The sequence below is a fragment of the Crocuta crocuta genome, unplaced genomic scaffold, assembly GCF_008692635.1.
Source record: "Crocuta crocuta isolate KB4526 unplaced genomic scaffold, BGI_CrCroc_1.0 scaffold331, whole genome shotgun sequence".
Classification (NCBI taxonomy): domain Eukaryota; kingdom Metazoa; phylum Chordata; class Mammalia; order Carnivora; family Hyaenidae; genus Crocuta; species Crocuta crocuta.
In genome coordinates this window covers 944,757-968,538 of record NW_027531015.1, presented here as the reverse complement: position 1 = coordinate 968,538, position 23,782 = coordinate 944,757, and the positions used below count along the sequence as shown (strand labels likewise).

Below are 23,782 nucleotides of genomic sequence, written 5' to 3'. Positions count from 1 at the left end.
TCCATGTAGTATCTTTAAACAATTATTGGCAATTATTGCGTAGACATTAACTTATTTTAATCACAAGTATAAATTAACATTTTCTGAAATACCAAGTACTCTGCCAAATACTTACAGTATTATACCTAATCCTAGTAACTCCAGTAAGTAGAGACTGTTATAATTTCTACTTTTAAAAAATTAAAACTGAAGCAGAGAGTTGTTAAGTACATAATGTGCCCAAAGTCATTTAAGTCGCAAAGCTAAGTCTGATGCTGTTTTCAACAATATAGTACAGTATCAATCCCTGACCAAAGATCTTTCACCACTTAGTATCTATGTCATTAAATCCAACTTCTGATTTTAAATGACTCCAGGGGAGCTTGGGTGGCTTAGTTGGTTAAGTATCTGACTTTGGCTTAGGTCATGGGTTCAAGCTCCATATCGAGCTCTGTGCTGACAGCTTGAAGCCTGGAGGCTACTTCAGATTCTGTGTCTCCCTCTCTCTCTGTCCCTCCCCCCCTCACACTCTGTCTCTCTCCCCTTCAAAAATAAACATTAAAATTTTTTTAAATAAATGACTCCATAATCTGGTAACATCTTATCAACCTAACAACATTTTCTATTACCTGTGTGCGTGCATGTGTGCATATGTGTAGACATATATGTAGGTGTGCGTATATATACACATATATACATACACACACCTACCTCTCTTCCACACTAGTAATAAATTTCTCTCATTGTTCCATAAAAAGTTTTCTCACTGCTGCTTTCTTCCTTCATGTCTTTTTCCAAAAGCCTCTATTTATATAAGCCTTATTAACCCTTAAAGTTTCAGCTTAAGTCTCACTTGTTCCCAAATATTTTACCCTATCAGGTATCTACTATCTATGAATTTTTTATCCATTTTTGATTAAAGAAAATAATTAACTTTTATCATCTCAGACTTTCAACAGTATATATCTTCTCTCTCCATTTAAATTATAAAAACTCCTTGGGGTGCCTGGGTGGCTCAGTCAGTTGAGCATCGACTTTCGCTCAGGCCATGATCTCACGGTCGTGGGTTCAAGCCCTGCGTCAGGCTCTGTGCTGACAGCTAACTCAGAGCCTGGAGCCTACTTTCGATTCTTTTTCTCCCTCTCTTTCTGACCCTCCCCTGCTCAAGCTGCTTCTATCTCAGAAATAAATAAAACATTAAAAATAAATAAATTAATTAATTAATAAAAACTCCTGAAGACTATGAACCAAACCTCAAATCTGTTTTAGATCATCTATAATCTCTTATTCTGAAATGAATATAAAATTTAAATACTTTTAATGATCAACATAGAAAATTAAAGGGTAAATAATAGATAAAATGTAGTGAATCATCATAATATCCACAAGAAAAACCAGAGGTTCATTATTTTCCATACTGTAATCTTTCCTTCCTTAAAAATGAAAATTTGTTCATTTATTTTATAAAGTCTTTCTGTTTGTTGTAACGAAAATTAGAACTCAGTCTAGAACAGAGTTATTGTTTAAAATGCTAGGCATTTTACCATTCTGGAGTTCTGTATTAGTTTCTGGTTAGTATACTTTAACTTTGAGAGCCGTTGTGTTTAATGATATACACTATGTATGTAAGTGGGTGTGTATGAACCATGGGAATCTACCCAAAAAACCAAGCACACACTTTACACACTGTTAGCCAATTTGACAGTAAATTATGTTTAAAAAATGACACACCCACTAGAAAAGGCCACTTCAAATCAATGTAACACGATTGTAAAAACGGTCAAAGTTAGCTAATTAAAATACTATATGCATCTTAAAATTAGGATATTTAATAGCTTTTCTAGAAATCAACACATCCCAAATATTTGGACTTACCTCTTTCAATTATAAAAGCAGCCAATGAATTGGTACATTTCAGATATCCTGGATGATTAGAAATTAGTTGATTAAATGTTTCTTTAATACTCTGTGATATCTTTGCATACTGAATATGTCTCCCTTCTGGAAAAAAAAAAAATCAAATGGAATATGAATTTGAAGAACACTGGGCTTTTTCCCAGAGGCCTCTATTATTCCAATTATAACCTTAACAATTGAGTGAGTTTGTAACTTATAGATGTGTAAGCAAATTATAATTTACATCATGTCATATTTTAAAGCATCCAATTCTAAATAAAACATGTTATTGAGCTTTATAGAAAATTTCTTGTAATAAGATGTCTTAATATTACATACTAGAGAATTACTGATCTGTATTTGATGAAATATTCAAAAGTCCTACAAGACATATTTCTTCGTTGTATAGGATTATCCTACATTGCCAGACAATCAACAGCTCACTGAAAGCCAGTAGTCATCCCTCATCATTGTGACAATTAAAATACTTTCCTTAGCATTTGTCCCACTGAGAACCACTGCAAAACATTGAGCACTTAGACCCTTGATATAGTTCCATGTTCCCATAAAAAAAGTCCTAAACTTTGAAAGATAAAGATAGTTTTAACTAACTAGGATGACCACAGAACAGTTTATAACCAAGAATATACCTCAGAAGATACCCATGGATTTTTTTTTTCTTTTTTAAACATGACAGAGGGGCACCTGGGTGGTTCAGCTGGTTAAACATCCAACTTTGGTTCAGGCCATGATCTTGTGGTTTGTGAGTTTGAGCCCCACATGTGGTTCTCCACTCTTAGCATGGAGACCACTTTGGATTCTCTCTCTGCCCCTCCCCTGCTTGCTCAGTCTCTCAAAAATAAATAAAAATATTTAAAACATTAAAAAAAAATGACAGAGCTAAGTTTCTGGAGAAGAGTCCTGGCTATTTTTGCTTTGTGTATCCCTACTGAAGAACCATTGTTTTAGAGAATTAAAGGTTGCAGAATCACCTACTAACATACAGTGTTTCTCAAGGCTTAGTTGTAAGAGACTGATAGTTCCTCAAGTTTCATGATGGTTGCTAAGTAGTCTATCAAGTAGTTTGCAGTACATTTCATATTTTCAGAGGAAAAAAAAGCAATGAAAGAACTTTTCTATCATGCATTATGTTAAAAAAATAATTGATTATAATTTTCAAAGAAATTCTTTTTACCTGCTCAATAATAATTACATTTAAAAAAGTACACAAGTAGCAACATGGATGGACCTTGAGGGTGTTATGCTGAGCGAAATAACTCAGGCAGAGGACAAATATTATATGTTTGCACCTATAGGAGAATTAGGAGGAACTTAACGGAGGACCATGGGGGAGAAGAAGGGGGGAAACAGTGGGGGAAAGGGGGAGAGGCAAACCATGAGAGACTCTTGAATGCTGACAAAAACTGAGGACTGATGGATGTGGGGGGGGTAGGGGCACAGAGAGGGGCACTTGTGGGGATGAGCACTGGGTGTTATATGGAAACCAACTTGACAATAAACTATTTGTAAAAAAAATAAGTAAACAAACAAAAAAGTACACAAGTGATAAAAATTTGATGTTTATCTCAGCTAACATTCTGCTAACTGGATACACACATTTCAGTTAGGCCGTTTATGTGTTTTTGTTTATATTTCTTAAGGTTTAATTTTTCTGTTAATATTGTTAATGCTCTCTTATTGGCAAAGAAAAAAATCCACATTATCAAGAAGAATGAAATCATAAAACTAATCACAAAATAAAGCTCTGAGAGAAAAAAGAATAAAGTAATGGCTATATTCTTTTATCTCATCACAAAGCATACAATGTGGAGGTAAAAATTATTATAATTGCATGCTATCATATATTTAACTAAAATTGGTCAAGACTATCAATGTGTGGTGTATAAATTAGTTCCTAGTCCTTATGCAGTAAAAATATAAATGACAAATTCTCAGCATCTTGACTCTATCACCAAAAACTCATGATACAGAAGAAGCAGTATTCATTTAAGGATATTTTTAAATTTTACTTCTTTTTTTTTTTTTAACCTGAAACAGCAATATGAAGATACGCATTCAGAGGTTTCCTCACCGTATGTGGGCACTATTACCAGTTTCTAACAGAAATTTTTAGAGTCTATAAATATAAACATGTATCACTTCAAAAAATAAAAAACTGGGACATGCTGAAATGCACCTTTTGCATTTACTTGGTGTTGGATATCCCTCAAGGATAGACATAGTACTACCACATCCTTCCTAATGGGTCTATAGAATAAATGTGTTATAATTTGTTTAATTATATTATATAGAGTTAGCAATTTCTTTGTATTATGATATAGAGTAGAAAACCACACTGTAATTAGTACTGCCAGAACTAGAATGTTCTGAGGCAAGAGAATGTTTTGCTACCCATTAAAAGATTGCACCTAAGTATCATAAAGAACACTTGGGACTTGACAACATATCAGAAATCCTCTTAATCTTAATTCAATGTTGAAAGAAATAATATTGTGAATATAATAAAATCTTAGGTGCTTAAATGTATCTCTTAATACGATGCATGTAAAAAGTAAAAAGTATAATCATCATCTTCCTTATATATGTATGCCAGCTATTGAGGAAATAAAATATTTTCACAAATTACTGAAAATGAAGAAAGAGATAAAGCATTAATACATAATGCCAATTATTACATCATTTCTTTGATTTCAAGTTGCCAATTTTAAGTGTATTATGTGTAACTTGAACCTACCTTCAAAGCCAAAATATCACTATTTTTTTTTTTTTTTACCACTTACTCATTTTTGAGAGACAGAGACAGAGCATGAGCAGGGGAGGGACAGAGAGAAGGGGGGGAGACACAAAATTCAAAGCAGGCTCCACGCTCTGAGCTGTCAGCACAGAGTCTGATGTGGGGCTTGAACTCACAAACTGTGAGATCATGACCTAAGCTGAAGTCAGGATGCTCAACTGACTGAGCCACCCAGATGCTCCCAAAATATCACTATTTTTAATGAATATATGGTCCAGTCAGAAAAATGGCAGAGCAAACATGCTGTGAAATAGTGATATCTTCTATAACTGGCACAGCAGGATCTGCTATGTAAATTACTGTGTGTCTTAAACCTTTTTTCTTCAAAGGCAATAACATCCAACTCCTGTGTTTATCCATAAACTTCAAGGATGATGTTTGCTCTCCCTTTTCTGACACTTGACTCCTGTATAAGCCTACCAAACTGCTCTTTCATTTCTTTAAACATACCATTAACCATATGTTCTTTTTTCCTCATAGATTGATATTTTTTCTAAGGGTAATCATAATCTATGTTATTTGTCAGTCATCGACTAGAGATTCTACCCCACTATTCATTAAAATTGTCCAGAGGCTGAAAAGACAGACTAGAGCCCTCCTGCATATTAAGACATGACTATTGCTGGACTGATCCCTCACTTCCCTTCTCTTCATCAATTCTTATGACTGTTAGATCAAGTAGCTATATTAAACTGTTGGTAGATTTTGCCATTTGATCATGCCTAGTCCTTTACTCCAGATAGGCTCGTAAGTGTACACAGTCTTTCACTGTTTTAGAAAAACAATGAGAAAATAAAGACAATGGAAAACAAGTTTGAATAAGCATAAAGCTGGTTTCCAAATCCTAATCTCCAGACATAGAAAAGACACAGGCAGGCTCTTTTTCATTTTAATTCTATAAATATTCTAAACTTTGAAGTCTAAGGCGTTACTACTATGTAGGCAATGTAGAAAAAGAAAGTAATTTCCTGACACTCAGAGGATTCATAATCCAACGAATGCGGAAAGCATATAATAACTACCATATAGTGTTGAATATGACAAAGTATTATAATAAAATGTTACTGTTTAGGAAGGATCTACTGGCACTGACTTAAGTAATTCATATATATGACTTTACTGAATCATAATAAATACCCTACAAGATAATTATTGCTATGGAGATTTTACAAATGGAGAAACTAAGGTGCATGGAGAAGTAGCTGATATTAGGTCATATAATAGTAACTGCAATTGCAGTCTTGGTTTTCTTGAGCTTGAGTGACAAATAACAGCCATTAAAAGAAACATATTATTTGAAATAAATGTCCAAACCATTAAGCACCAGAAAGCCATTGGTTTTTATTAATGACAAACCTACCAAAGAAAAGTATCCTCAAAAGAACAGATATATGAAATTGATAAATCATCTCCTCATATTAAAAAAGCCATTTCTTCGATTTTTCCTCTCCATTCCTTCTCATTTTTAGCACAATATAGAAGGAAATTCTCCTCCTTATAGAAGTGTGACAGATTTGAATGATAAAATACTAATGTATATTTTCATACCTAAGCATATTTTAAAGTTTGTTTATTTATTTTGAGATGGAGAGAGTTCATGTGCACACGGGAGGGGTTGAGAAAGGGGGGAGGGAATCCCAACCAGGCTCCATGCTATCAGCATGGATCCCAATGCCAGGCTTGAACTCACAAACCATGAGATCATAATCTGAGCCGAAATCAAGAGTCAGATGCTTAACCGACTGACCCACCCAGGCAACCCACCTAAGCAGATTTTAATTATAAGTTGTTATAACTTTTTATTGGGTTACCCTTCTAAAAAAAGAACATCAGGAAGGACTTTCTTACCATAATGTATTTTTGAGACATAGACTGGTTCAGGTGAAACAACAGGTTCTGCAGGGATAGGAGGAGGACCTGTAAATAAAATAAAAACACAAAGAAACATGAAACTTCCATGTTCCAAAAAGCAGGTATCTTACTACTCTTTAATAAACAATAATCTAAGAATGATTATTTTTTCTGTATAGTTCTGCCATCTCTAGGCCATCACATCTCCATTAGCTCAGCCTTGATAAATATCCTGCCTTACTGAAATTATACAAACACATTTCTGGATTTCCTAATTTATCAAACATAAGCATAATTACTACTATATAGTTGGTGTTATAATAGATGCAACATTCTGAAAAACATTTAAAATGAAACGTTGTTTTAGATGCCCATGAACAATTCTCTACTTACAGTAACACTATACAAAATAGTTAAAATAATATCCTATCAAAAATGTAATCTGTGAGAGTTATTGTTTTTCCTAGGAGGATACTACATTCAAAGTTTTTAAAGCTTTCAGTCTCCTTCTTTGCAATGGCTTTCCAATTTGTTTCTCAAGTTAGGAAATCTAGGAAAAACAATCAAACAAAAAAGAACACTAAAACAAAGAAACAAAAAAAAGATCTATCATAAAAGTTTAAATGAAGAGGCTCCAGGAGCAAAGTTCAACTAAAGTAATTAGTATCTCTCAAGAATCATTCATAAAGACAAAGGAACCAAAAAAACTGCTCCTCTGGACTAAATTTTGACTAAGATGAAATACTGACTGAATATATAAAAATTAGCAAGGAAAGACTGGCAGTATCATCTTGGGGTTCCCATTGGTTAAGCAAAGGCTAACTATACTTAGATATATACACTCTGGACTTTAGAAAAGCAGAACCTTAAAAACTCAGAGAAAGATGGACTTTTTCCATTTACTGAAGTGTTAGCCACAAGTGGAATGAAAACCACAGATATTAAATCTTGTTTATCAAGCACAAAAAAATTCAATAAAGAAAATGTGACGGCACCAGTTGGACTGCATTTTAAGGCACACATAAATAGGCAAAATAATCTTGAAAAAGAGCAAAGGTGGAAGACTCATAGTTCCCTATTTCAAAACTTAATACAAAGTGACAGTAAATAAAAACACTATGATAGTAGCATAAAGACACAGAGACCAATGGTATAGACAATCCAGAAATAAATTCTCACTTATTTTGTCAAATGATTCTTGACAAGGGTGCCAGCCTCATTCAAAAAAAGGAAAAGGCAGTCTTTTCAATGATGCTGGAAAAACTGGATATTCACATGCAAAAGATTAAAGATAGATCCCTAACACTACATATAGAGATTAACTCAATATGGATCAATGACCCAAACATAGGGCAAAACCCATGAAACTTTTAGAAGAAAACAAAGGAGAAAAGCTTGATGATGACACTGGATTTGGCAATTATTCCCTGGATATGACCCTAAAAGTACAGAAAACAAAAAACTGGGATTTTATCAAAATTAAATATTTTGTAAAGCAAACAAGACTAATAACAGAGTAAAAATTTAAATCACAAAAGGGGAGAAAATATTCGTACATCACATATCTGATAAGGGACTGATATCCAGAATATACAGCAGTTCTCCCCTTACCTGAGGGATTAGTTCCACTGAATACTGAACACTGTGTGTATATCTGTATCTATATACATCTATATACACAGTTTTTACGTATATATACTCTATCTACATCCTTTTGATGAAGTTTAATTTATAAACTAGTCACAGTAAGAAATTAATACACACCATACTAAGAATTATGTGAACATAGTCCTCTATTAAAATATCTTATTGTACTGTACTCATCTTTCTTGCAATGGGAGATGAAAAAATCTGATGAGATGAAGTAAAGTGAATGACATAGGCATTATGATGTAGGGTTAGGCTATTAATGACCTTCTGATGACATGTCAGAAGGAGGATCATCTGCCTGTAGATCACAGTCTACCACAGGAAACTGGAGCCACAGTAAGTGAAACTGTGAATAAGGAGGTGACTACTAGATAGAGGACTCCTAAAATTCAACAAAAAGACCAATGACCCAATTAAAAAATGGGCAAAGGAATCACGTATGACATTTCTCTGAAGAAAATATATAAGTGGCACATAAAAATGCTCACCATCACTGGTCAGTAGGAAAATGCAAATCAAAGCTACAATGACATGCCACATCACACCCAGTGGGATGGCTACTATCAAAAAAACAAAAAATAACAAGCATTGGTGAGGATGCGGAAAAACTGGAACCTTCCCTCACTATAGGCTGGAACATAAAATAGTGCCGCCATTATAAAGAACAATATAGCAGCTCTTATAAAATTAAATATAAAATTACCATAGGATCCAGCAGTTCCACTTCTGGGTATAAAATCCAAAGATTCGGAACCAGAATGTCAGAGATATTCGTACACCTATGCTCATAGCAGCATTATTTACAAGAGCCAAAAGTTGAGGCAACTCAAGTATGTATCAACTGATGAATGAATAAACAAAATGTAGTATAAACATACAAGAGATTATGGAGCCTTAAAAAGGAAAGAAATTTTGATATGTGCTACAATACAAATTTTGAGGGCACAATGGTAAGTGAAATAAGCCAGCAATAAAAGACAAATACTGTATGATTCCATTTGAAGTACCTAGACAAATTCACATAGACAGAAAACAGAATGGTAATTGCCATGAGTTTGGTGTGGGGGTAGAGATGGGGAAGAGATGAAGAGTAATTTTTTAATGCATACAGAATTTCAGTTTTGCAAGATAAAAAGGGTTCTGGATATTGGATACACAACAAAGTGAATGTACTTAAGACTAAAGTGTACGCTTAAAATGGTTATGGTGCTAAAATTTATATTTTATATATATGTCATGCAAAATTTTATTTTATCACACTAAAAACCTCGATTTTTAAAAGCAGTATTGAAATAAGCTAAACTTAGAACCAGATTCTTAAATAATTGTATAAAAAGTGGTAAGATTTTCAAAACCTAAGTGTATTATTAATAAGTAATTAATTAGTAATCAGTATCTCTCAAGAATCATTCATAAAGGCAAAGGAACCAAAAAACTGCTCCTCTGGACTAAGTTTTGACTAAGATGAAATACTGACTGAATATATAAAAATTAGCAATGTCCTTGAAAAAACTTAGAGCAAAGAGTATTTACAGTTAATTTAAAAATATGTTTTAAAAACACCATGTACAAAATATGAATGAAGATATACGTGGAAAATAATTTTTTTGTTTGGAATTGTGAAAAAATTAAAAATAGGTTTTTAAGTTTTATGTTATAAGTGAGTTTGAGACCAGAAAACTGATGTTAAGTCTCGTACGAAAGAGAGGAAACACTCAATTTTTATCTTCCATATCTCTTCAGAAGAAAAATAAATCTTCTTTAAACTAGTTGTTTAGGACATTTTTAAAAAATGTAGCTCACTATAAAGAAAAAGGTGACTTAATTTTTACCAGGCTCTGTGACCACAGAAAAGACATTAAAAAAACTTTGTCATAATTAAGGCACTATTGGCACTTTTTGAGAAAACAATGGTGAATCTAAAAGTGGTACCAGTGGAGATGGGAAAATGCTATCTTAATTTTCAGAAAGAAGAGAGAAGGTAGATGTTTAGAAACTAAAAATTGTAGCCCACCAGTCAAAACATTTGCTAGTCCTAAATAAGCTTTCTGAAGTATTTATCATTAGAAGCCAACCATAAACATAATTTTATGATGATTAAGTTAGATGTTTGAGAAATTCTGTAGATACATTTTAACTTAATTTAAAAACATTTCACATCTTAGGCTCCTTGAGGGTAGAGGACAGGTCTTATTTAATTCTAGATCCTCAGTACCTACCACAGTCCCTGGAACAGAGAACATCCTGAAAACATTTAGTGATTTATTGATTCTACTGCATGCTACTATTGGAAGGAAACTGGGAAAATATTCCTGGGGACACACCTAGATGATAAAATAATCATATATAAAGGATTTCAATAAATAAACTTAAGGAATGCCTTAAGAATATTATTTGTCACAGGTTCCGCAATCCACATTAATTTGTTAAAGACTCGGGAAAGGAAAAGGCATATCTATAAAAAAAATAAATCTAAATAAATCTTATTTTTTTAGCTTAAATACTAAACTCTAGATGAGTAAGATTTGTTTAATCAAGGCATATGGCAGTGTGAGAATGGGTAAATGAATGTTGGACAAACATGAATACTGGTAAAGATAGCAAAATTATCAAATGATAAAATCAGAATTCAAAACTATCAAAATTGACTTCATATTAGAAATAAGAATTTCTAGGCTAAAATCAGTACCTTCCAAATATTTAACAGGAAAAAAAGTCAAAGAAAACATTATCCACAGGACAAAAGGAAGAAAAGGATAACATGACATCAGACATTCATAATAAGTGCAAATGTTAAAAGTTTTTAATTGAAATATTTGTTGAGGGGCGCCTGGGTGGCTTAGTCGGTTAAGCGTCTTTCGCTTAGACTTTCACTTAGGTCATGATCTCGCGGTTCGTGGGTTCGAGCCCCGCATCGGGCTCTGTGTTGACTGCCAGCTCAGAGCCTGGAGCCTATTTCAGAGTCTGTATCTCCCTCTCTCTCTGACCCTCCCCCTGCTCACACTGTCTCTCTCTCTCTCTCTCTCCTAGAAATAAATAAAAATATTTTTTAAAAAAAGAAATATTTGTTGACTAGTTCAAAAAATCTAATTTTATGCACAAAAGAAAATCATTAAAAACAAAACAACAGGATAAAGACACTGGACCAATACAAAAGGTAACAAAGTATCACTGAGAATTAAAAGAAATTCAAGACCAAAACATATGTAACATATAAAACATACAAGATAAAAAAGTTATTTTATATTGAATTAAAAAATATACACTGTAACAACATGAAATCACTGCATCATTGCTCTCTATAGGTCAAATAACATGTAAAAATCAAAGTATTTCAATAAAATAAGGATAATGACGTTTATAGTGCCAGCTTGTAGAAGACACATACCTAGACCTTTAATTAATAAATCTGAAAAGTAGTGAAGAGAAAATAACATGAAAATTAATAAAGTATTTTCTCAAGAACTTAAGTCCAAAGTATGACCAACTATTTGAAAACAATGAAAAAAACCTATACATCAAAACTTACAAGATGTGGCAAAATAAATGATTTCTAATTACTAGATAATGGTTTTAAGCAAACAAAAAATAGAAATACGTGAAAGAAGAGTTGAACTTAGAACCAAAAGTTTAAGTATAATGAAATACAAAATGAATAGATTAAAAACAAACAAAAAAGCCCAGTTGTAAAATAAAGTGATGGTTTTTATTTAAAAAGAATGATCTTATCACTGTTTAAATCAGATTTTTTTAAAAATTAACTCATTTACAGATGAACCAAAATGTAGTCTACCATTAAACAAGCAATGACAAAACTATTTACTATGCTAGCATATATGACATGGTAACATACTCCTCAAACTGATTAGCAAGAATAAACGCTACTATAATTTTATACAAATTATTCACTAAACACTAATTAAGGGCTTTGCATGCATTATTCAGTTAATTTTTTTTTCCAGTTAATTCTAATAACAGCCATTGGAGATAGTCACTGTTGATGTCCTCACTTTTTATATGTTATTTATTTTTTTACTTATTTTTTAGTGTCTGTACTTTTTAAATGACAAAACTTGGGTTTAGAGGGCAAATAACTTGCCTGTTCAGAGTCAATACTCCAACTTCAGCAATCTAATTCTGGAGTTTATACTCAACCTATTTGCTACATTACTTTAGGCCATTATTTTCTCAAATAACTACTATTACTGAATTTAATATAAGCCAACATCACAAAAATTGCATTTAAAAGCTTTATGCATAAAATGCACAGTATTAAAGCATATAATAAGAATTCAGTAAATTATGAAAAATATCAAGTTTCTGAATGTGAAGCTATTGAGAATCTGACAAATTATCAGATAATTCAGCCAACATGTTTATGGTGCTGAAATATACAGGAGTATTTTTTCTTTAATATAAATTCTTTTTATTCTTTCCTTTGCTATTATTTTTATTTTTTATCCCAGTATAATTAATATACAGTGTTATATTAATTTCAGGTGTACAATATAGTGATTCAACAATTCTATATGTTTGTTACTCAGTACTCATCATGATAGGTGTACTCAATCCCATATACAGGAGCATTTTAACTAATACTAAATATGTCAGCAATCAGACAGCAATGAAAGAAAATAAATTCTGCTACTTCTCTCCTATAGTTGCCAAGTAATTCTTCATTAACAAATCCTTCAGGTGATTCCTTCTGAAAAAGATTAATTTTACAAATACTTCATAATCAAGAGTATTTACCTGATGTTTCTAAAATTCTTGGCTCAGGTTCTTCCAATTGTAGAAGCTCATCAAGAGCTAATTTTGCTGCATTGGATCTAGACTCCTTCTTATTTTGTCCCAGTCCAGTCTTATATTGAATACCATCCACCACAGCACAAAAAGCAAAATATGGTCCCATAATGTTACCTTGAAAAAGAAGTCAGAATGAATGCTGCAATAATTCATAGTATGTTCTCACAAATGACATTTAAGATAGAAAAATATCCTAGTATGAAAATTGTGGAAAACTATCTTGGCCTATCTGTTTTGTATTTTTTATTTTATTTTATTTATTTTATTTTTTAAATTTTATTATTTTATTTTGTTTTTTACTTATTTATTTACTTACTTACTTTACAGCCAATGCAGGTTAAAAGTAAAACTGGGTGAACCCCTGAACTAGTTCTGAGAAATTCATCAGGCAGCCAGGTTAGCTCCAAATTTAGCATGAACAGTAGTAGGGCCAGTTTTAGAGTATAGGTCATAATGGAGGGACAGGGTCTTATATAAAGAAATACCTGGCAACAGGAAGCACCCAAATATCTACTGAATGACCAATGAAAGGTAAAATGTGGAACCTCTGGCAATATCTCTCTTTTGAAATTCAATACCAATAATGTTGAATTTCTCCCACTTTCTAAGTGCTCTGATACTCTTGTAAGTCCCAGAACAAAAGTATCCCTTTGAAGAAATCCTGTGAACCAATTAGGGTGTCATGGTAAGCAATTCAAACCACCATAACCTTCAAGGTAAGTGGAAGGGAGAGAATTCACAAGGAAAACTAAAACATAAACAACAGAGGAGATATGCTAAAGTTTTATACTAAATGTCCAGTCATCCAAAATTCCTAGAAGAATTACTTTACACAATTACTTTTACCTAGTTTTCATATTTGCCTAATGAAAAATGAAATGGAATCATCTAAATTTACAGGCAAAAGATTGTTACCATTATAGTTTTACTTGTCGGTATTCAGACTTTAGAAGTCTTTACTCCAGTTATGGATGGCTAGGTACAGCTTCTTTCCACAGAAGCCTCGTCATCACTATTATTATTTCCTCACATATTACACTAACTTCTGGGTTTTGCTGCATATCAAAGTTTTACAAGTAACTCCTGACTACATTTGAGTAAACTGCTTTCCTCCCACCATCCAAGACTTCAGTTTCCCAATTCCTTCCTTATGATCACCCAGGTTCCCATCCAAACTTACTAAACCTGGTATTATTTTGTATATTTAACAAGAATAAGATTATTATGTGTGAGATTTCACCCATCAAATTTAATAAGAACTCTATGTCAGAGTATTGAGCCTTTAAACTTCATCCCATCATACTTCAGGTTCTCAAATTTTAGTATGTATCTAAATCACCTATAGAGTTGTTAAAACACACTCTGGTGTCATTACTAAACCTACTGATTCAACTAGTACTATACACATAAAGTAAATACCATTATTTATCAATGGGTTGTGATTTTGAGTAGTTTTTACTAAGATCAATGAAGATTTGCCCTTATATTTTTTTCTTACTGTGACCAACAGCTTACATTTTCCAAGAGCAGTCTGAGAAGAATGGAGGGAAATCTAACTAGTGACACAAAAATGAAGTCTATAGTACTAATCATGAAGTAATCCAACCTACAGTGACTCGACCTAGGAAAACTCCCACCTTCAATATTAAGACTATTTTTGTCACGTGTTTACTATCATTTCATTCAAAACAACACACTAGAAACTTGACTTCTCTATGACAGTTTTTGCTAAAATCTCAAAAGCTTTAAATCCTTTTGCAAAGAGGACCTGAGGCTCCTGTTGGCAAAAGTTAGTATCAGTAAGAGAAAATTTAAAAACCAAGCTATTTAATACTGTGTTTATATATACACATACCCACAGGAACACACACACATATTTGTATACATATGTGCATTTTTAAGGGTTGTGTTTCTTTGACTAATACTTCTAGTCTGTCAATACCTATTCACGGCATTTATTTTCTTATCCATCTACTTTCCTAAAGTTCTATCTAATCATTAGTCATAAGGTAAAGAGATCAGAGGTTGCTTTCTGCATTTTATTTGATCTCTACTCCTCAGCCTTCCACAGGCACAATGTGGTAACAGAGCCTTCTGGTTGGGAAGTGGTTTAAGCAAGAATCAAGAAAATAGTCACACACGTCTACAGAAAGAGTATCCATCATATACTATTTTTGATATACTATCCAAGTCCTACTTTTACTTCTAAACCCTGAATTTCAGAAGCTAAGTTAGACTGTAATTTTGTTAGGCATCATCATCACAGAATCCTCCTTATATAATCATAGTCCAAACATTTAACAACTCTACAAAAGCACATTTAGTCTACAAGTACTTACACCTTTAAAGAATCCACGAGGCTAATGGGATTTCAGTTCAACTAACCATACCCAAAAAATTAATTCAATGATTAGAAAAATTTTGTACCTATTATTTGCAGAAAAGTATGAATATAAAAATTTCTTAAGTATATTTGTCAAAACATACTAGTTACCTAACCCCAACATTACATGAATATAGAAAACAATCAAGTTTAGTACAACTTATATGCTCTGCTTAAAAAAAATTTTTTTTACCATTTATTTATTTTTGAGAGACAGAGCATGAGCAAGGGGACGGGTAGGGAGAGGGAGAGGCAGAATCCTAAGCAGGCTCTAGGCTCTGAGCTGTCAGCACAGAACCTGACACAGGACTCAAACCCATGAACTATGAGATCATGACCTGAGCCAAAGTCGGATACTTAACCCACTGAACCACCCAGGGGCCTGTATGCTATGCTTTTCATAGGGAATCATTTTAGGTACTATAATAACCAGATACAACTTTCCACTTACCTGTTGTTACTGTTTCCTTAAGGTCAAGGTGAACTCGCTGCATTTGTGCAAACTGGTGCAAAGCTGACACAGGATTTATCTCTCCACGTTTGTATTTCATTATAAATTCCTTGGGTATTTTTTTTGGAGGAAGGACAGGATTTGAAATAGATGAAAGACCTTTGGAAAGCAATGGTTCTGGAAAATTACCTAAAAATAAATGTTTACAGTGGTCAGTTCTATAAAATGAAAGAAAAAAAAGTAAAAGCACTAAATCCTACCCTAAAATGGAAGATTGTCCCTGATATATCTAATTACATGTTTTTCATTACCCATAAGTTTCTACTATAAAATTATGGCACACATGACAAATGCAACCTGCTGAAGCAAATACCTTTCGGAGCACTCAAAGTGCAAAAAAAGTGCTATCATTGTCATATCGTTAAGTGACATTAAGGTCTTCAGAGACTCTCAGACTTTTTTTTTTTACATACAATGTCACTAAAGCCTAGACTGAGGACACAGTCCTGGGACTAAGACTAGTTTGTTTCCAATTCACTATTTTATATTACTTTTCATTTCGAATTCAACTGACGTTCAGTGTTTGTCCCTGCTTCATACCAGTGTAAGTTCAGTCTCTTCCCTTTAGAGGCTAACACAACTGCACCTCAAAAAGGCAAGACTCCTCCTGACGTGGTTGAACAGTCAGTAAAATAATTACATAGCTAGAGGAAGGATTTCTACAGGCCTCCAACAGTGTTCAGAGTCAAATCCGAGTTCCAGACGGGCCACACCCAAGGGTATACGGATATATAGCCAGAGTACATTTAAACTGGAGGCTCAACAATACTTACTGGCCATCCCAGGATCTTACATAACTTAGGCATTATCACAAATGAAAAAGTCCTACCTGTCACTTGTGTAACCTTGGATGCCATATTCGACAGGCTGTAACTTTCTGAAGAATATCCTGTTGGTGTAGCCACCGTCTGGGCTGATGGCTGAACCGGCAAGTTCTTCTTCAGCATCTGAGCAAAGCTAGGGACCCGGGAACTCTGAAACCAGTCATTGTTGCCAGACATTTTCTCGCCTACAAATCATACGAAAATTGGAAGAAGACCAAAAAAACAAGGTACTAGGTAAAAATATTCTGAAATTAAAAATAATATATATTTCCATAAATAGCTTAAACACAGACGACATAGAACTAAATCTCATTAACAGCCACAGGCCTCGTCCCGCCTATAGCCCTTCTCTGAGCACTTGCTACAAAAGGGTAACTAAGGGTCAAAGCAGTTGGCCGGAAAAGCCCTTTAAAACTACCTAGCAGCCAGGGAAAAACAGGAAAGAAAACAAAATCATGAGACCCTCAACGGCCGATTCCCAGCCCAACTCCCACCCACCAAAATTGTCCTTCCTGCCCGGTAGGCCGGAGACCTAGCGCTAGGCCGGGGGCTCGCCAGCCAGGGCGAAGCCGCCGTTGCTCCTTCCTCCCAGCTTCAACCTCTGCCTTCAGGGTTCACGCGGCAAAACTTGCGTCTTTCAAAAGCCGCCTCGTGGCATCCCAGCAGTACCCGGACTACACCCTCGCTCCCCTCCTCATCCAATCACCAACCGTCTCCGGGGCTGTGCTCCCGCCCCCAAGATCGCGCCTGCGCCAGCGCCAGGGCAGTGCCCTCTGGGCTGCACGCCCTGCGTCAACAAGCGGAGAGACGCAGGACGTCAGGCGTTCGAGGCCCTGTGATGCCGACCTCGTTCTCTCTGAGGGTGAGTACCCAGGCCCCCTAGCGGCCCTCGTTGCCTCAAGTAAGGTAACGCCGCGCAGTAAGGCCTTTCTCCTGTCATACACACCCCGCACCACCGTCTGCACAAAGCACTGTTAGAGTCGGGGTGCTTAGAGGCTGTCCCTGGGGCACCAATGTGTGGGTGGTTTCAAGGAAACCTTTCGCTTTATCCCTGGTTATACTGAGAAGACCCCTGTACACAAGGGTTGGCTTCACCCGTTCCTTTACTGTTTACAGAAAATCCTTTGGACTTTGCGTTAGTTTCACTGGTGGTACCAAATAATGAACAATCATGAAAACAGGTGGAGACATTGAAAGCTAATGGTGGTAATATGTGAGTGATAAACCCAGTGTGGGTGTTTTCTTCAAATTTTTCCCCTTGTGAAGGATGAAGGAGACCCTAATGGAGGTGTTAGCTGACAGATGGTAAAATAAATAAATTTCCCTATGAAGGCAATTCGTTTTCTAATCTATCCACATTATGATGTTGTAGACAGGATTTTGATATATGCCAAGTCAATCTCTGCCCAAATCCAAGGGAGCTGATTTTTTAAAATGAATAACCTTAAAGTAATCCCCTTGTAAAGATTCAAGCCCTCCCCTCTTTCCCGAGGAGAATATTAAGACCACACTATACCTGTGACCACTTAATTAATTTACCTTCTGGCTAATGCCTGACTCTATTTTTCTTTAGTAAATTACCCATCAAGTTGGACGTCTAACCTAGAAGGAACTGAAGGAATTGAGTGATAGCATTATTACAATATATAAATGCTTCCTTACTTTTTTTTTTGTATAGGCAAGGTTTCTCAAGGGAGAAATCATTTTAAAATAAAAATAACAATAGAACTGATAGTATTCTACCTCATTATACCAAGAAGTAATATCCATCCACAAATACATGAAAGAAAAAAATACTCATTAATAATTGTAACGATAACTCGAAGCAGAATTCTTTTTCCTTAACATTTAGAGACTTTTGCTTACAAGAAATTAAAAAATCAAATGGTGTTGCCAGGAAGTATGATAGGGATGATGAATGAAACTTCTGAATACAAAAACATATAATTATATTAGGATCAAATTTGAGGAGGGACATGGAATGGAAATATAAGGTCATTCAGAAGTAAAAGGATGGGTAAAAATTACTCTTAAAGTGTGTATATAAATAGTATTTTATTTAAAATAACTAGATTTACAGAAGAATTCTAAAGATAACACAGAGTTCTCTTATACCCCTCCATTCAGTTTTCCTTATTGTTAACATTTTTTTTTAATGTTTATTTTTGAGAAAGACAGAGTGCAAGCAGGGGAGGTGGCAGAGAGAGAGGGAGGCACAATCTGAAGCAGGCTCCAGTCTCTGAGCCGTTAGCTCAAACTCACAGACTGTGAGATCATGACCTGAGCTGAAGTCAGTTGCTTAACTAACTGAGCCACCCAGGTGCCCCTCCTTATTGTTAACAGTGTACATAACTGTTGCACAATTTTCAAAAGTAAGAAATTGGTATTAATACAATACTACCAACTATACTGTACACTTCATTAGGCTTTCACCAGTTTTTCAATTAATGTCCATTTTTTGTTCTGAGATTCAGTCCAGGATATTACGTTGTACTTAGTGGTCATGTCTTAGTCTTCTGTGGACTATGATAGCTTTCAGTTTTTTTCTTTTTTTCATGACCTTGACATTTTTGAAGAGTAGTGATTGGATATTTTGTAGAATGGCCCTAAATTTGAGTTTACCTGATGTTTTCTCATGGTTATACAAGAGTTAAAAGTATTTGGGGAGATGACTACATAGGTGGAAGTTCACTTCTCACAGAATATCTGGGAGTACATGATGTTAGCAGCTACTGCTGATATTAACTTTGATGACTTGGTTAAGGTTGTGTCTGTCAGGTTTCTCCACTGTAATGTTACTGTTTTTCCTTTTCCGTATTTTTTTGTTAGAAGGATTCCATCCTACCCAGAAGGGGGAGAGGAGTATCACAGAATTTGTACACCAAATTAAAGCCACCATGTCAATAAATATTTTGAGGGAGATATTTTGAGGTTATGCAAATATCTTGTTTAACCCTGGAGTTTCACTAATTTTCATTCATCTTTGGATCTTGTCTCAAGCAGTTATTTCTGTGGTGTTTTTTTAAAAATATGCTTTCTTAGTTAAATTTCTTTTTTATTGAGATATGATTGACATAAATTAGTTTCAGGTGTACAGTGTAATGATTTGTTATCTGTATATACTGTGAATTGATCACCACAATAAGTCTACTTAAAATCCACCCCACAAATCTTTTTTTCTTTTTTTTTTGTGGTAAAAACTTTTAAGATATAGTGGCTTAGCAACTTTTAAAGTGTATTTTAGAGATATAGCAGGTTTAGTTCTAGACCACTGCGATAATGTGTATATCACAATACAGCAAGTCAAATGAAATTTTTAGTGTTCAGTACATATAAAAGTAATGTTACTACTACTATACTATAGTCTCTTAAGTGTGCAATAGCAATATGCCTAAAAACACAATATACATACTTAATTTAAAAATACTGTGTTGCTAAAAAAATGCTACCATCATCTGAGTAATCTCTCCTGGTGGAGAGTTTTGCATTGATATTGTTGGATACTCACTGAACAGGATAGTGTTTGAGGTTGAGTGGCTGTGGTGATTTCTTTAAGGCAACAGTGAATTTGGGTGCATCAATACGTTTCCTTTTGCTAACGGTTTTTCTGTAGCACACAATGCTCTTTGGTAGCATTTCACTCACAAAACGCCTTTCAGATTTAGAATCAATCCTTCTCAAACTCTTCTGTTGTTTTATCAACTTAGTTTATGTAATATTTTAAGCCTTTGTTGTCATCTCAACACTGTTTACAGTATCTTCACCAGGTGTAGATTCCTTCTCAAGAAACTATTAACTACTCACATCATTAACTACTCACAGTAGAGGCCAGATCATTGTGGTAGCCGCTTATTTCCTTTTTTTTTTTTTGCCAGAGGGCACTATGTGAAGTTCCTCACACAAGCCCATTAAAGCAACCATTATTTTTGGGCTATTTCTAGTCCACAAGTATCTGACATATGGGCCATCCCTGCCCTCCTAGAAGAGGATAGCCAACTCGGGATTTCCTCCATGGATGCCTCGTTCTTAAGGCCCATTTCTTCAGTCTTCTGGTGGGCTGACCAGTCAAACCGGTCCTTATACATGGAGGGCAGGGAGAGACCAAAGAAAGGGTCAAGTCATTCTAGGTTGGTAGGTGGCAATTTTAATAAGCAAAGGGAACTTATATATAAAGCTTATCTTGGGTGACAAAAAGATGAGTGGAGCTCTTCACCTACATGTCAAACTTAAAACTTTTTTTTTTTTAATGTTTTATTTATTTCTAGGAGAGAGAGAGAGAGAGACAGCGTGAGCAGGGGAGGGTCAGAGAGAGAGGGAGTCACAGACTGTGAAACAGGCTCCAGGCTCTGAGCTGGCAGTCAGCACAGAGCCCGACGCGGGGCTCGAACCCACAAACTGCGAGATCATGACCCAAGCGAAAGTCGGACACTTAAACGACTAAGCCACCCAGGCGCCCCAAACTTAAAACTTTATATAGAAACATTAATTGGATTTAGTCACATACACCATTCAAATGATCTCAGCCCTACCTCTGTCTCAAGGCTGTGTCTTTGGGGCAGGTTCTGGGAGTGGGGAAGGCAAGTGGAATTCATATTCTAGGACAAAAGAGGGTGAGGAGCCTCTGATTACCCAGGTCCAGCTAATTGGTCAACTAGCGATCATGTCTTCTTGATGACCTCCCCAAGAACCCAGAAGTGGAATGATGGATCGTATGCAGGTTCTATTTTTAATTTTTTGAGGAACCTCCATACTGTTTAATAGTGGCTGCACCAATTTACATTCCCATCAGTAATGCACAGGTGTTCCCTTTCCTCCATATTCTTGCTAATACTTGCTATTTCTTGTCTTTTTAATAATAGCTATTCTATCATCTGTAACATGATATCTCACTATGCTTTTTGATTTGCATTTCCCAGATGATTAGTAATATTGAGCTCCTTTTCACATATCTCTTGTCCAACCATTCATCTTCTTTGGAAAAACTTCTTTTCAGATCCTATGCCCATTTTTAAATCAGATTGGTGTTTTGTTTTGTTATTGAGTTTTATTCTATATATTTTTTGTATATTAGCTAACCCTTGTCTGATTTATGGTTTGCAAGTATTTCCTCCATTCTATAGGTTGCCTTTTGATTCTGTTGATGGTTTCCTTGGCTTTTCAGAATCTTTTTAGTTTAATGTTGCCCCACTTGTTTATTTTTTTATTTTAAATTTTAATTAAGTTTTTAAAAATTTTATTTAAGTCCAAGTTAGTTAACATATAGTGTAACAATGGTTTCAGGAGTAGAATTTAATGATTCATCACTTACATATGACACCCAGTGCTCATCCAACAAGTGCCCTCCTTAATGCCCATCACATATATAGCCTATTCCCCCACCCACCACCCCTCCAGCAGCCCTCAGTTTGTTCTCTGTATTTAAGAGTCTCTTATGGTTTGCCTCCCTCCCTGTTTTTATCTTATCTTTCCTTCCCCTTTCCCTACATTCATCTGTTTTGTTTCTATAAATTCTACATATGAGTGAAGTCATACGATATTTGTCTTCTCTGACTAACTTATTTTGCTTAGCATAATACACTCTAGTTCTATGCATGTTATTTTTGCTTTTGGTTGCCTTTGCTTTTGGTGTCAAATCAAAAACAAATCACTGTCTGGATATTTTACTCTGTCAAGTTCCATTAATGATAAAAACCTTCAACAAAGTCGGTTGTGGGAGAACATACCTCAACACGATAAAGGTCATCTATGAAAAACCCATAGCTAATAATCATCCTAATGAGGAACAACTGAGAGCTTTCCCTCTATGGTCAGGAACAAGACAGGGAAGTCCCACTCTCACCACTGTTATTAACATAATATTGGAAGTCCTAGCCACAGCAGTCAGACAACAAAAAGAAATAAAAAGCATCCATATCATCAAAGAAGAAGCCAAACTTTCACCATTTGCAGATGACCTCATACTCTATATAGAAACCTGAAAGTCTCCATCCAAAAGCTACTAGAACTGATACACAGATTCAGTAAAGTTGCAGGATATAAAATCAATGCACAGAAACCTGTTGCATTTCTCTACACCAATAATGAAGCATCAGAAAGAAAATTTAAGGAATCAGTCACATACAATTGCACCAAAAACAATGATACCTAGGAATAAATCTAACCAAACAAGTGAAAGACCTGTACTCTGAAAACTATAAAATGCTGATTAAAGAAATTAAAGATGACACAAAAAATGAAAAAGCATTCCATGCTCATGGATTAGAAGTACAAATTTTGTTAAAATGTCTGTACTACCCAAAGCATTCTATACATTTAATGCAATCGCTGTCAAACTACTACCAGCATATTTCACAGAGGTAGAAAAAACCCTGAAATTTATATAGAACCACAAAAGACCCCAAACTGTCAAAGCAGCCTTGAAAAAGAAAAGCTGGAGGCATCACAATTCTGGATGTTGAGTTATATTACACAGCTGTAATGATGAAAACATTATCATACTGGCATAAAGATAAACACACAGATAAATAGAACAGAATAGAAAACCAAGAAATTAACCCATAACTATATGGTCAATTAAACTTCAATAAAGCAGGGAAGAATATCAAATGGGAAAAAGATGGACTCTTCAACAAATAGTGTTGGGAAAACTGGACAGCAACATGCAAAAGAATGAAACTGGACTACTTTTCTTACACCATACACAAAAATAAATTCAAAATATATTAAAGACCTAAATGTGAGGCCTGAAACCATAAAAATTCTAGAGAAGAACACAGGCAGTAACCTTTTTGACATCGGCTATAACAACTTCTTACTAGACACATCACTGGAGACAAGGGAAACAAAAGGAAAAATGAACTATTGGGACTTCATTTAGATAGAAAGCTTCTGCACAGCAAAGGAAACCGTCAACAAAACTAAAATGCAACCTACAGAATGGGAGAAGAAATTTGCAGATAACATGTCTCATTAAGGGTGAGTATCCAAAATCTACAAAGAACTTCTACAACTTGGCTCCCAAAACACAATACTCCAGTTAAAATATGGGCAGCAGACAAGAACAGATA

General features: G+C 34.8%; 1 protein-coding gene across 2 annotated transcripts in view; it reads right to left on the bottom strand.

Annotated features, from left to right (window-relative positions):
- The window catches only part of ADAD1 (adenosine deaminase domain containing 1), an 84,947-nt gene extending 67,459 nt beyond the window's left edge, over positions 1–17,488 (bottom strand). The window contains exons 1-6 of one of the 2 annotated variants that reach the window (XM_077770888.1): positions 17,426–17,488; positions 16,721–16,900; positions 15,832–16,020; positions 12,944–13,111; positions 6,539–6,607; positions 1,855–1,980 (exon numbers count right to left, since the gene is read on the bottom strand). In XM_077770888.1, the coding sequence (XP_077627014.1) occupies positions 1,855–1,980; positions 6,539–6,607; positions 12,944–13,111; positions 15,832–16,020; positions 16,721–16,892 (724 nt within the window). In that variant the 5' untranslated portion in view covers positions 16,893–16,900; positions 17,426–17,488. The remainder of the gene's footprint in view (positions 1–1,854; positions 1,981–6,538; positions 6,608–12,943; positions 13,112–15,831; positions 16,021–16,720; positions 16,901–17,425) is intronic. The other variant, XM_077770887.1, reaches the window with a different exon arrangement.
- Between the last annotated feature and the right edge of the window lie 6,294 nt (positions 17,489–23,782).